Source organism: Carassius auratus, chromosome 35, assembly GCF_003368295.1.
Source record: "Carassius auratus strain Wakin chromosome 35, ASM336829v1, whole genome shotgun sequence".
NCBI classification, from domain to species: Eukaryota; Metazoa; Chordata; class Actinopteri; order Cypriniformes; family Cyprinidae; genus Carassius; species Carassius auratus.
The window spans coordinates 4860767-4873441 of NC_039277.1; the positions used below are offsets into that span (position 1 = coordinate 4860767).

The window sequence follows — 12675 nt, forward strand, 5'->3', positions numbered from 1 at the left end:
TACCTATACGTATGTAATCGTGCTTGGGTGGAGGACGAGAGAGACTCTGTTCTTGTCATGGCATGACTTTTTGCTGTTTTAAACCATGCAGGTGAAAGAAAGAGAGCCTATGGAATCACCGATAGTCTAAAAGAATATACTTTCAGATGCACTGATAAACTGATGTTAAATATGAAATTATTATATTTAAAACAGCTAGTTCATGTAATCGGGTACTACGGTCATATCACTTGTCTTGTGAAAAATTTGCCGCATCTGCACACCGAAGTTATCTATCTAAATTATCTGGAAATCGGTCAATGGTGAAACAATAGAGGATTGCATTTAAAGTTCAACAATTAAACCCTAATATGGACGTAAACGAACATGTTAAATATAGTATTCAAAACCGGTAAATATATTTGGAGTAAGGTTTAGTTGAAACTGATGCATTGGTCGTATGCGCTCCGGACCATGCGCCTCATGATGAGACCAACACAACACCACAGAAACAAAAGAATGAGATACATTGTAACATAACTGAGGCATTAGACTTAGTTAGTGAGGCTTGTTTAAAATATTGCGCATACCAGATTACTTGTTAAAGTGCAATGAAATACCTTGTATCTGCAGACGATGTACGTCTGTTTGTGGATCGCCTACAGGCTCGAATCATCCTTGCAAGCACGGGCAAGCGTGAAATGGAATAACAGAGCAGTTTGGTAGCTGAATTATAGTGGCCGCCTAATAATGATAATAAAATACAATAATAGGAGAATGAGTCTAATATCGTCTTGACTATAATCGATACGTAATACTATCACCACCACCTAGGATGAATAGGCATAACTTAGAAGCGGAGGTGATGTCGACTTTTGCCAGAAGAGAACCAACGACCAATTGTTTTTTGTGAGGAGATACAGAAAAGGCTCCTGCGGAAGCAGACACTGCTGCGGCAGTGGGGAGATACAGAAAAGGCTCCTGCGGGAGCAGACACTGCTGTGGCAGTGAGGAGATACAGAAAAAGGCTCCTGCAGGAGCAGACACTGCTGCGGCAGATACAGAAAAGGCTCCTGCGGAAGCAGACACTGCTGCGGCAGTGAGGAGATACAGAAAAGGCTCCTGCGGGAGCAGACACTGCTGTGGCAGTGAGGAGATACAGAAAAAGGCTCCTGCAGGAGCAGACACTGCTGCGGCAGATACAGAAAAGGCTCCTGCGGGAGCAGACACTGCTGTGGCAGTGAGGAGATACGGAAAACAGATAAGTAAAGGGGAGCATGAGAAGAAGAGGAGTGATAGCTGCTTTGGCCGCCTGCGGAGCTTGCTTCGACTGCTGTAGTTGTTGAAAGTGAAAAAAAAAAGTGAAAGTGACATGACATTCAGCCAAGTATGGTGACCCATACTCATAACTCGTGCTCAGCATTTAACCCCTCCAAGTGCACACATACAGCAGTGAACACACACACACACACCATGAACACACCCCCGGAGCAGTGGGCAACCATTTATGCTGCAGTGCCCGGGGAGCAGTAGGGGGTTCGGTGCCTTGCTCAAGGAAACCACGGTCATGATATTGCCAGCCCGAGATTCGAACCCACAACCCTAGGGTTAGGGGTCAAACTCTCTAACCACTAGGCCCATCTTCCCCCTCCTTGGCTGTGGGAAGAGTAGACAGGTTAGTAACATTTGATGGGGCAACCTAAAAAATTAATGCGTAGCCTACTGTGTTGCCAGCTTAGCGATTGGTTGCCTAATTTGACAATTCCTTAAGCCTTTGTCCACATTAGTACCTTCCTGTTGGAAAAGCATCATTCCTCTTGTTTTGGCCTTCCGGCCTTTTTAAGCAGCCTCCAAAACTGATAAATTTGGAACACTGGTTTCACATTGTAGTATAGACTTTGGAAACAGAGGCTTCTGAAAAAAAATGAGCATCATTTAGTCTTGTAAAACGTACCAATAGACATGAGTATGGCAATAACATTAATTGCAGTTATGTGCTATTCACTTTCAAGCATTTTCTAAAGATATTTACTTGCATGCTTTTCATATTAAAGACCTAGAAAGACAACAGAATTTTACTCACACTTGCTGTCCTGCGGCAAAACGAGGGTAGTGGTGTATTAGATAAATTCTAAGCGATCACGCCAGTAAATGGTGAAATATATCCCTAAATAAATTGATCCTACCAGAATAAATGTCTGTGTGAGGTTTAAACATGCACGGTAAGGCAGATAATATCTTTGGACATTTCAGTGTGGATGACGACTATGGGAAAAAAGCCTTGGCTTCGTGGTAAAAATTGCCATCGTCATCCAACAGAACTATGTCATAACCTCATTTAACAAACTTTAAGCCACCTTCCATGGCACACGACATTTGGACATGATTGTCACATTTCTCCCTCTAGGCAGTCGTGCAGAACTTTCAAACTGGTCATGCAGCAACTGTTACCTAGGCATGTTCACCATGGTAAAATTAATAATTTTAATGAATATAATGCATGAATACATCGTCACAAATCAGATGACCCCCCAAATAAAACCGTAGGTTTTATGGGGCTAATCAAATAAATAATGGTTTAATAATTATTTCTCCCATAATTATTATAAACCACCATTTTACATAAATTGTGTTTGAAGAATAATGTTAAAGTTAACAAAATATTGGTAATTCTGACCTCGCACCGATAGATTTGATTAGAATACGTCACATCCGGTTGGGCGTTCGCATACGGTCTAGTCACAGAAGTTCAAAAATTTGAACGCATCCGAGGCTCAAATCGGATCTGAAATTTCCGTATACGTATGTGATCGGAACTCCACGCAGCCCCCGCACTACTTTCTAGCCGCGAACCTGTATTTAGCGTCTTCACCTGAAAATTTATTGATTACGACGCGCGGTCTGTGCCGCTAGAGGAGGCAGCCTCAAACTGCGTCTCGGCCGGAAAAGCCGCGGCGGCAGGCTGAGCCGCGGCGGGTAAGAACTGAGGTGTGATTCCAGCACTCGAGGAGAGCCCGGTCTTGATCGGATCAATCGTGGTGTCAAGCGAGGCGAGCTCGGGCTTAGCATGGTCTATTGGCCAAGACGTGTGGCTTGGCGAGAAGAGCAGCTGTCGCGATGATGTTTGATGGTGCTCAACGGCCGTGTTTAATGATCATGGGTATCAGCAAAAGTAGCAGATCTGAAAAATCCCCGGTATGGATCTCCTCGGTGGAAGGAAAATTGGGTCTGTGATAAGATGGTAGACAGAGCGAACCGGAATGCTGATAAACCGTCAATGGAGACAGGTAGGTTAATTCAGCTGTATTTATACCCTAAGGTTGATTATCTTAAGTGGCTCCACCTGTGCTAATTAGGCTAAGTATCTGAAGTGCTCCTCCCGAACCTTGTTATGAAACTACATTTTATTCATCACCAGAGGTCACCCGCTCACTACATGGACTCCGGCACTACACCCACTGTTGCACTTCACCCCGGATTACAGTTCCCATCACCCATTGCACTAATTGCACACACAGCTGAAGACACTTATCTCACACACACTGCTGAATATGCTGATTGCACACAGCTGTACCCACCACACGCAGTATATATAAACACTCAAGACACCTTCAGGATGTCAAGTATTGTATGTACTTATCGCTAGTTAGCTGATCGTTACCCTACGGAGCCTGCTTTGGAGTTTAAAGTTTAGTCTTAATCCTGCCTTGCCTGTTTCCCTGTGTTCACTTCTTTGCCTCCTTGCCTAGGATTATTTCCCTTGTTTAGCTCTGTTTGGATACTGTTTGCCCCTGCCTGGACCTTGCTAGTACCTGGATTAACCGTTTTGTCTCACCCTGCTGGATTACGTTTGCCATGGACTGACCCTTGTCAGTTTCTAGGACTGCTCTAGCCTTTCCTTCTACACACCTGTTTGCCATCACCTGATCCATGCCCATTTCTGACAATATCTTGTCAAAAGCTTGGATCCACATGTCTCCCGTCTGGTTTTCCCCCTGTTACACCAACAACAGCAATACTGACTCAACCAATGGTGTGAGTTTAGGGCAGGGCTATCGACCAATAGGAGAGCATTTGGGAATCCTGTTTGAAAATAGTCGTTATTTACTGTGCAGCTGCTTTAGTGGTGGAGGAAATACACATTCTTACTTTAACATTTCAATTTCAGTAAAGTGATTGTTTTTCTATTATTTACATATGGGAAAAAAATTAACAAGATAAGTCGATTACAGTCCAATTTTATAATTCCAGACATTCACTGGAAACCATCTGGAATACCTGAGAAATGCAGGCATGAAGATCCTTTCTGCTTCAGAAAACCAGACATGTATCACACTCAATGCAGATGACGCAATCATTTTGATAAAGTCATTAATTTATCATTAATGTGATATTGCAAACATAATTTTATATACACTTTAAAGCTTTACATTTACAGTACAGACCTTTTTCTCCTCATTCCTGAAGACAAAAAGTGGGAAAACTGTCAGTGCCAAAAAACTACTTCGTGAACAACAACAAAAAAAGTAATGTGCCAATATTCATAGCCCACAACACTAATCAAAATTAACACTTTGAACTGAAAAACATCACTGTACAGCGGTTCATCAAAACAAGCTCTAAAAGTGAGTTATTGGAAAAGACCTCCATATTGAAACCGGTTGCCAATAAGAGTGTCTGGTTGTGATTACAAGATTGCAGATCGCTGTAGACATTGCCAGGTCAGGTTCCTGATCCCTGCTATGCTGATGATGAATGCCGTAGGGAGGTTAAAGATGAGGGTTTAAGGGTGGCTGGTGGGATGTCAAGTTCAGGCTAGATGAATCTTTGGTACTCTGCTTTTCAAGCTTGACTCTTTGGGTTTGGCAAAATTTTATGGCATCTCAAAGGTTTACATGAGTTCGCATTTAGTCAAATTTTGCAGTGAGCAACATGAAGATAAATCACAGTGTCAAGCAAAGCACTGGGTTCTCTTTGGTATGACCAATAATTTGCTATGTGTGAACCCAGATGTTCTACATGACTCTCATTGTCAAATTCCTGAATGTCCCTGGTGACGCTTCTGTTTTGTGATCTCCATGACCTTGGCTAGCATTATAGTACGAGTTGACCTGAGGGTTGGAGGCTACAGATCCAAAGCCTTCAATTAGAATCCTTCATCTCTTCCTTCATGTCCTCAACTGATTTTCTCTTGAAGAATCCAGCCTGGAGGAGAACATTCAATATAGTCAACATTCATAGTCAACTGTGAGTGTGCCGCGATCGATACTCAGCATTGCATGTACAATCAGCATTGCATTTACAGAAGAACTAACATAAGCAAATTACTGATGCTTACCTTCCATAAGGCGAAGATAACAAGTGACAGTATTAAAAGTCCTATAAGAATACTAAGGATAATTATCCATAGTGGGATTCCACTTCGCACGTCTTTGGTGACTTGAATCTTCACCTGCAGTAAAGATGTAACACTAGTCAGGATTTCAAAGCTAAAATGGCGTTCAAGTGCTAATTTAAAAGTGCTCCAAGAGATTTAAACCATTTTGTTAACTTGGCGGTCTGTTCACACCAAGGATGTTAACTTTAATGATAACGATATAGTTTTAAAGTCCATACTACAACTATACAATAAAGGCAATTTAGTTGGAATCATTTTTAGAATTTGTTTTTTTTTTCAGTTGATGAAAGACAAAATCATTGACAGTCAATCAGAATCCATCCTGCTTTAAAGAGCTTGAGGCAGACATCACAACTGTAGCACATGCTTATAATAAACAGACTTCCTATCATGTGTTAGTGTGGACACTAATATAGTTATTATCTAGTTATCTAGATAACACGGTTATGGTGTCAATGGCCCTTTAGTCAGTAACCAGTAACAAATGAAGTAGCAATAGTTATTTTCTTCCATATTGTAACACACATCTGATTGAAAAAGATTATTAGAAAAGAGAAGGATGTTGGGGGGACTTGGTTTAGTCCATCAGTTGTTGATTGGATCCAGGCAGATCTGAATGTAAGCTTTTAATCAATCATGAAAAAGGGAGGGTTTAAGTAACAAAGTCTGGCATTCGTCACCAATGGGAATTCTGATGTTTCACTGGAAGTTATGACATGTTTATTTAAAATTAATAATAAAAAAGATCCTCATGAATTGTTCATAATAGGATCAATAACATGCATTTAGAAAATACACAGTGTGAATTATAATTTCCACTAGAATAGTATGAAATAAAGTATTATGTAGATATGCAAGAAATATTAGTACCATATTTGATAACTGACCATTTTATTTTATTTTTTTACAAAAAGCTGACTCGCATTGTTCACTTCAAGGAACTGACTCACAGAGCTACACATCAGTAGTTCCTGTTTTCATAACCCAAGCTGTTCTCATGAGTTTCTATGTATTACTCATTTGGTTAACTTTCTACTTTAGTTCTTTATAACTTGTGTTTCAGTTCAGTTTGTTCTCATCACTTTATGATTTGGTTTATGTCTGTGTTTTCTCCTGTGCATGAGTGTTTTGTTTTCATTAAATGTGCTGCTTGCAATAAATACTAAAAAAAATTATTTTGCCAACGTTCACTTAAAATAAATAATTAAAAACAGAGGAAATCTGATGTACATTATAATCCTAAAATGCCTAAATTCATTTGTTAGTTTTTAGTGTTTTATTTTTAGTTATCAGCCAACATGAAAATGACAATTCAGTTCTAACATCACTACGTTCCTCCTGTTTTTCTCTGTGTGTTGCCTACAGCTCAGAATAATCAGGGGTTACCCATCAATAGCAAAAGGTAAATATTCATGACTATAGTGTAGTCATGACATAATTTTAGGATGATTCCAGATGGATTATTCACAACACATACAGTACAGGTCAAGTAACTGGCTGGTACTAGGGATATTTTACGTGTGAAATGAAAAACAATTCCTCACAGCACTTTTATAGTATACATATAGACTCAACCTGATGCAAATCTAATTTAATCTCAATGGTGCTCATATTGATATCAGTGCAGAATCCAGGGCTGGTTTGATTTCATACCTCTCTGATCTTGATGTTATCATTTAACACAAACAGGTCCGGGTTCTTGCTCTCCAGCTTGGCGTCAACAGTCATGTGAATGTTGGAAAATTCTCCCTATAGATGAATTATTACTATTACTACAGAATCCCGACAGATGACATGCAGCAGAACTATGAAAGCAGATGAGAAGATGAAATGTGTACTTTGATGAAGGTGGGTCGCCACAATCTGAACGTGGTGTTGATGTGCTTGATGTCTCCAGGTGGGATGAAGCAGCTAAACGACATGCAATGATCTCCATTTTCTTTGCAACTCTGAAAGAGAGAGAGAAAAAAAATTATAAGATAAAAACTTACCGTCAGATTTCCATTTCACATTCACTCAAGAGAAAAGCAATGCTTACCAAGAGATATACACTCAAGGTCTCTTTTTTAGGATTCACCGGATAAGGCTTGTCAGGCTTGATGCCTAAAGGGTTAATCACTCCACTGGTATAACAGCTGATGTCCTATAAGAATGAAATGAGGTACTTGAGATATTTCTGAGCCAGTCACGTACTGTGAGAAATCGAACCACCTACCGCTGTGTGGGTGAGATCTGTCAAATACAGCAGAAAGTTTTTGACAGCTGTTTGATATGGGAACATTATCGTGAGGAGCAGTGGAGGACTTGGCATTTCAGGATCTCTCTCAAGCTGTTGAATGCAAAGGGAAATCAATCAGAAATGGATCAATACATCAATACAGCATTCACATACAAATCTGGATCATAGCCACACCAATTGACAATCTGGCAGATCCATTTGGCTTCAAGATGACTGGTCGGCCACACAGTATCTTAGTTGAGCCATTTTTACCATTTTAACTACTGTAACCCAGACATAGTTCTCCTTTTAAGTTCTTCTTTTTTTATTCACATGATGCGCTGAAAGAAGTGATTCAACCACCAGGTTGATGTTTTAAAGTCTTACCTTGTAGCTGATTTTCACCTCGTCCCCGATCACACTAGTGTGGTTAAAAACACTGGGTATCTTCTCCTTCTCTTTTAATACAATGTGGTCCCCCTTCATGTACTTGATTCTAAAATAAAAACATGATTTGATACTCTGTCCAGTACTCCTGGTGTATATACAATTTGAACATAATTTCATATTTAAGAAAAATTTACTATACAAATGGTGCCAATTACTTTATATTTGTTAAATCTAGAGTGAGTTTTAGATATATTACAGAATGAAATGGCTATAATGTCAAATTCAGTAAAACAAACTGAATAAATCTCATCTGTAAATATTGGTGCAGTTCATCTCAGTTGCTGGTTGGTTTAAAAAGCCACTTACGAAGAGAATCTCAGGTTGACTTCATGCTTCACAGGGATGACGATACTCACAAAGTTGTCTTTCAAATCTTTGTCCTCACTATCACTGCAGTCAAAATTTGAAATATATATCAAAATACTGTACCCTTATTTTATGGAAGCTTGTTTCCACCACAAAATGAAAGTGAAAAAGATAATTGCAATTGTAACTTTTTTCCCCAACAATTGTGAGTTTACATCTTGCCAATCAATTCTCACAATTCAGAATTGCATGATATAAACTCACAATTCTAACCTTTGTCTCAGAAAAACTCCTGAGTAACAAGTTATAAAGTCTAAATTGCATGATATGAAGTTGCATTTGTAAGGAAATATTCTTTTTTTCCCTCAGTTGAGAAAAAAAAGTCAGAATTGCAAGAAGTTTTGTATATATATAAATATATATACAAAAACCATTCTTTATTTAATTGAGTCAAACAGTAAAAAGTGGATTTAATTAGTAAGTAGTCATGGACATAATTCTTACCTAGTTGCAGTAACATTTATCACAATGTCCTTACGAATATGAGAGGGATTGGGCTCAAACTGGATTCTGAAACTTTCCTGTTTGATAAAAAATGTATACAGAATGAGATACAGTATAATAATGCACATTATTTAATTTATGTTAATTTAGCAGCAAGAGGCAAATCTCACCTTTTTATTGGTTTTAAGGAAAGGATATCCAACTGCACATACTATTCTGGTAAAATTAGTTTCACAGTCCTTATCTTTGGGCTGCAAAAAAGTGATAACAGATATGATGTTTTTTTTTTCATTGTAAATATATTTGTACATATATTTAAATGACATCAGCTTTCACTGATTTGTTCCATCAAAACGTTTTTATTTCCACATTACAGATGACAAATCCTACCTCAACTTTTACATAGTTGAGATTTTCTGTGTGGCTCAATATAACCTTGGTATTGTAAGCACTGTCTCCGCTGTTGTGGATGTCGATGCTGACATAAAACTTCTCCTGGCTGTTTTTTATAAGAAGACTACAGAAATACAGAAGTAAGAGAAAGACAAAGTCAGTTTTCATCTAGTGCCCTAGGTCGCTTCTGTTATCTTGTCTTAATGTCTTTCAGACAAAATTCTAAGGCTGATCATTTTAACAGAACAACTTGTGCTGAACCTAACAGGGAATATTTATTCTCTCAGAAGTCAACAGAAGGGGGCAGCAGACAACAGGAAATGACAAAAATACATGGGTATAAACAAGGAATAATTTACCATATGAATCATACAACCACTAACACCTCATAATTATCTGAATTGTCATTTTAGATATATATAAAATCAAAGAAATAAGCAGAAAGAGAAATATGACGATTTAACTGATCTCATATTAAAAACTACTAATAATACCTTGAGATGTTTGTAGTGGCTTTAAGGTGTAGATTAGCAACACACTTCTCGTCATTCCCGCAGTCCACTAATGCAATCTACATCAAAGAAAATACATAAAAATGTTAGAAAGGAAGATTTATTCTGACATATACTTGAATGGTCATAAAACAAACTTCAAAAGCATCGTCATCCCTTCAAGCTTGCCAAACATTGTTTGCCAAAAAATGTTGGTCTGAAACATTCTCCTGCCTGCTGTACAGTATCAGATTTAGCTTCGTACCCTTTCCCAACAATGTTATTTAATTGCAGTTTCCCACAGATATTTGTGTCGGGATTTGTTTTCATTCCTGATTGCTTTTACTAAGGAGAACATAAGAACAACAGAACTTCAGGGAGCAACAGAGACGAACAATACTCAGTGATGTCTCCAGGAAAATATGCTCTTCCTCCCAATAACCTTATCTTGTGAGTTTGCAAAGCTGTCTGCTTGGGTATCTTTGTGTATGTGTGTGTGTGGGGGTGTGTGTGTGCGTGTGTTTGTGTGTACCTACTTAACCATATTTTGGGGAGATATATATATATATATATATATATATATATATATATATATATATATATATAGGGTTAGGGTTAGGCTAATCACTTTTTTTTAGGTACGCCTGTTTAATTGCTTGGTAACACAAATTGCTAATCAGCCAATCACATGGCAACAACTCAAAGCATTTAGGCATCTAGATGAAGTGAAGACAACTTTCTGAAGTTTAAACCAAGCATCAGAATGGGGAAGAAAGGGGATTTAAGTGACGTGGAATGGTTGTTGGTGCCAGATGGGCTGGTATGAGTATTTCAAAAACAGCTGAATGGTCTGAAAATGCCTTGTTGATGTCAGAGGTCAGAGGAGAATGGGCAGACTGGTAAGAGATTATAGAAAGGCAACAGTAAATTGTTACAACCAAGGAATGCAGAATATCATCTCTGAACGCACAACACATCGCACTCTGAAGCAGATGGGCTACAGTAGCAGAAGACTACACCTGGTGCCGCTCCTGTTAGCAAAGAACAGGAAACAGAGGCTACAATTCACACAGACTCACCAAAACTGGACAATAGAAGACAGGAGATGAGTCTCGATTTCTGCTGCGACATTCAGGTGGTAGGGTCAGAATTTGGCGTAAAAATCATGAAAGCATGGATGCATCCTGCCTTGTCTCAACGGTTTAGGCTGCTAGGGGTGGTGTAATGGTGTGGGGGATATTTTATTGGCACAATTTGGACCCTTTAGAACCAATTGAGCATTGTTTAAATGCAACAGCCGACCTGAGTATTGTTGCTGACCATGACCATCCCTTTACTATACAATGTTCCCATCTTCTGCTTGTTTCTCCCAGCAGGATAATGCACCATGTCACAAAGCTCAAATCACCTCAGGCTGGTTTCTTGAACACCTTGTTGCATCTATGCCACAAAGACTTGGCAGCTATAAAGGCAAAAGGGGGTCCAACCCAGTACTAGCAGGGTGTACTTAATAAAGTGGCCAGTGAGTGTGTGTATATTATACATTACAGCTAAATTGCAAAATACATCTAAAAAATAAACAGGATCTAATGTTCAAGTAATCAAATCTTACAATGAAATTGTTCAGGTTGGTTCAGATTTGAATAATTATACTTCACCTGTCATGAGCAAAAAAGTGAGCATGTCATTTATGTTTAAGTTAATACAAATAAATAAAAATAATTTTGGCCAACTTGTCGACTGGCCTGTTGGGAAAAGTCTAGATGTTTCTTATGCCAGTCTATCCCTGTTTTAGCTAAATAATCTCAACATAACTGCATGTGAGAGAGCAGTTAAAACATTCAGAAAGTCTCAGAGTACTTGTAAAATTAGAGAGACTTCATTAGCCTTAGTTACAGCTGCCACCCACCCACATTCCCTCCTTCTTTAATGAGTGTTATTACTGCAGCGGTTACTGGAGCAGTGAACATTACACCCTGTGACCCACTCCGGCTCTGACAGAAGAAGAGAGAGTGAGATCTTACAGTCTTGTTGAGTGACGTTGGTAATTCCCCATCTAGGACTGGACCCGAGTCTTCATCCACTAGACCGAATTCCAGCGTGACCATAATGGGGTCTCTGAAATCCAGCTTATCCTGTGGGGGATAATAAAGGATGTTGCAAAAAATTGTTCAGCTTAACGTCTGTCTAGCAACTCATAAACGGACTGAAAAGCTACAGAAATGGTATTAGATTAATTCTGTTGCTAGCAGCCTCTATTGTTTTATTGGCTTGTATGATTGAAGTCATATTTCATATATATTGATCATGCAGTACTGCAGCTGTCCATCACTGACACAAGAGGGTGTCACTTCTTTCAGAATGTTCAGTTTGCTCACGGACAGCATACTTCCTCTAGATATCAGAGCAAGTATGCAGCGAAGCAGGACGTGCTGCAGTCTCTCGATGGAGGCTGGGTGGATTTTGCTGGCCTCGGGCCTTTGATCAGAGAAGCTCTGGCTTTTATTAAACTTAAGTCCTGTGGTTTCAAATGCTTAGTTCTATGCTCTTTATCTACAGAGAGATGTTAAACGTAACATAATCTAGATCAGCCGCAAGAAAGATAGACAGTTAATGGTTTCGGAGAAGAGGAGGGATGGTTTTTCTAAGCAGCTCGTCTGGAGAGAATGCACAGTCTCCATTACAAGCTACCACTGTACATTTAGAGATTTGGCAGACGCTTTTATCCGAAGCAACATACAGTGTGTGTGCACTAACAGTTTTTTTATTTATTTAACTTAAACCTAATCACTGTGTTCAGAAAGTTTTTATTATATATATATATATATATATATATATATATATATATATATATATATATATATATATATATATATAACATACATATATATATTGTATAACATACAATTTTTAACTATGTCTTGTCATGAAAGGTC

At 38.8% G+C, this 12675-nt stretch overlaps 1 protein-coding gene across 1 annotated transcript in view; it reads right to left on the minus strand.

Moving 5' to 3' along the window:
- Positions 1-4203: 4203 nt before the first annotated feature.
- The window catches only part of LOC113054097 (integrin alpha-1-like), a 42017-nt gene continuing 33545 nt past the window's right edge, over positions 4204-12675 (minus strand). Inside the window, exons 18-30 of the mRNA XM_026219415.1 lie at positions 11764-11874; positions 9743-9819; positions 9246-9372; positions 9026-9106; positions 8856-8932; positions 8352-8435; positions 7983-8091; positions 7593-7706; positions 7416-7520; positions 7216-7326; positions 7031-7126; positions 5318-5431; positions 4204-5184 (exon numbers count right to left, since the gene is read on the minus strand). Coding sequence (XP_026075200.1) covers positions 5122-5184; positions 5318-5431; positions 7031-7126; positions 7216-7326; positions 7416-7520; positions 7593-7706; positions 7983-8091; positions 8352-8435; positions 8856-8932; positions 9026-9106; positions 9246-9372; positions 9743-9819; positions 11764-11874 — 1269 coding nt within the window. The 3' untranslated portion in view covers positions 4204-5121. The remainder of the gene's footprint in view (positions 5185-5317; positions 5432-7030; positions 7127-7215; positions 7327-7415; positions 7521-7592; positions 7707-7982; positions 8092-8351; positions 8436-8855; positions 8933-9025; positions 9107-9245; positions 9373-9742; positions 9820-11763; positions 11875-12675) is intronic.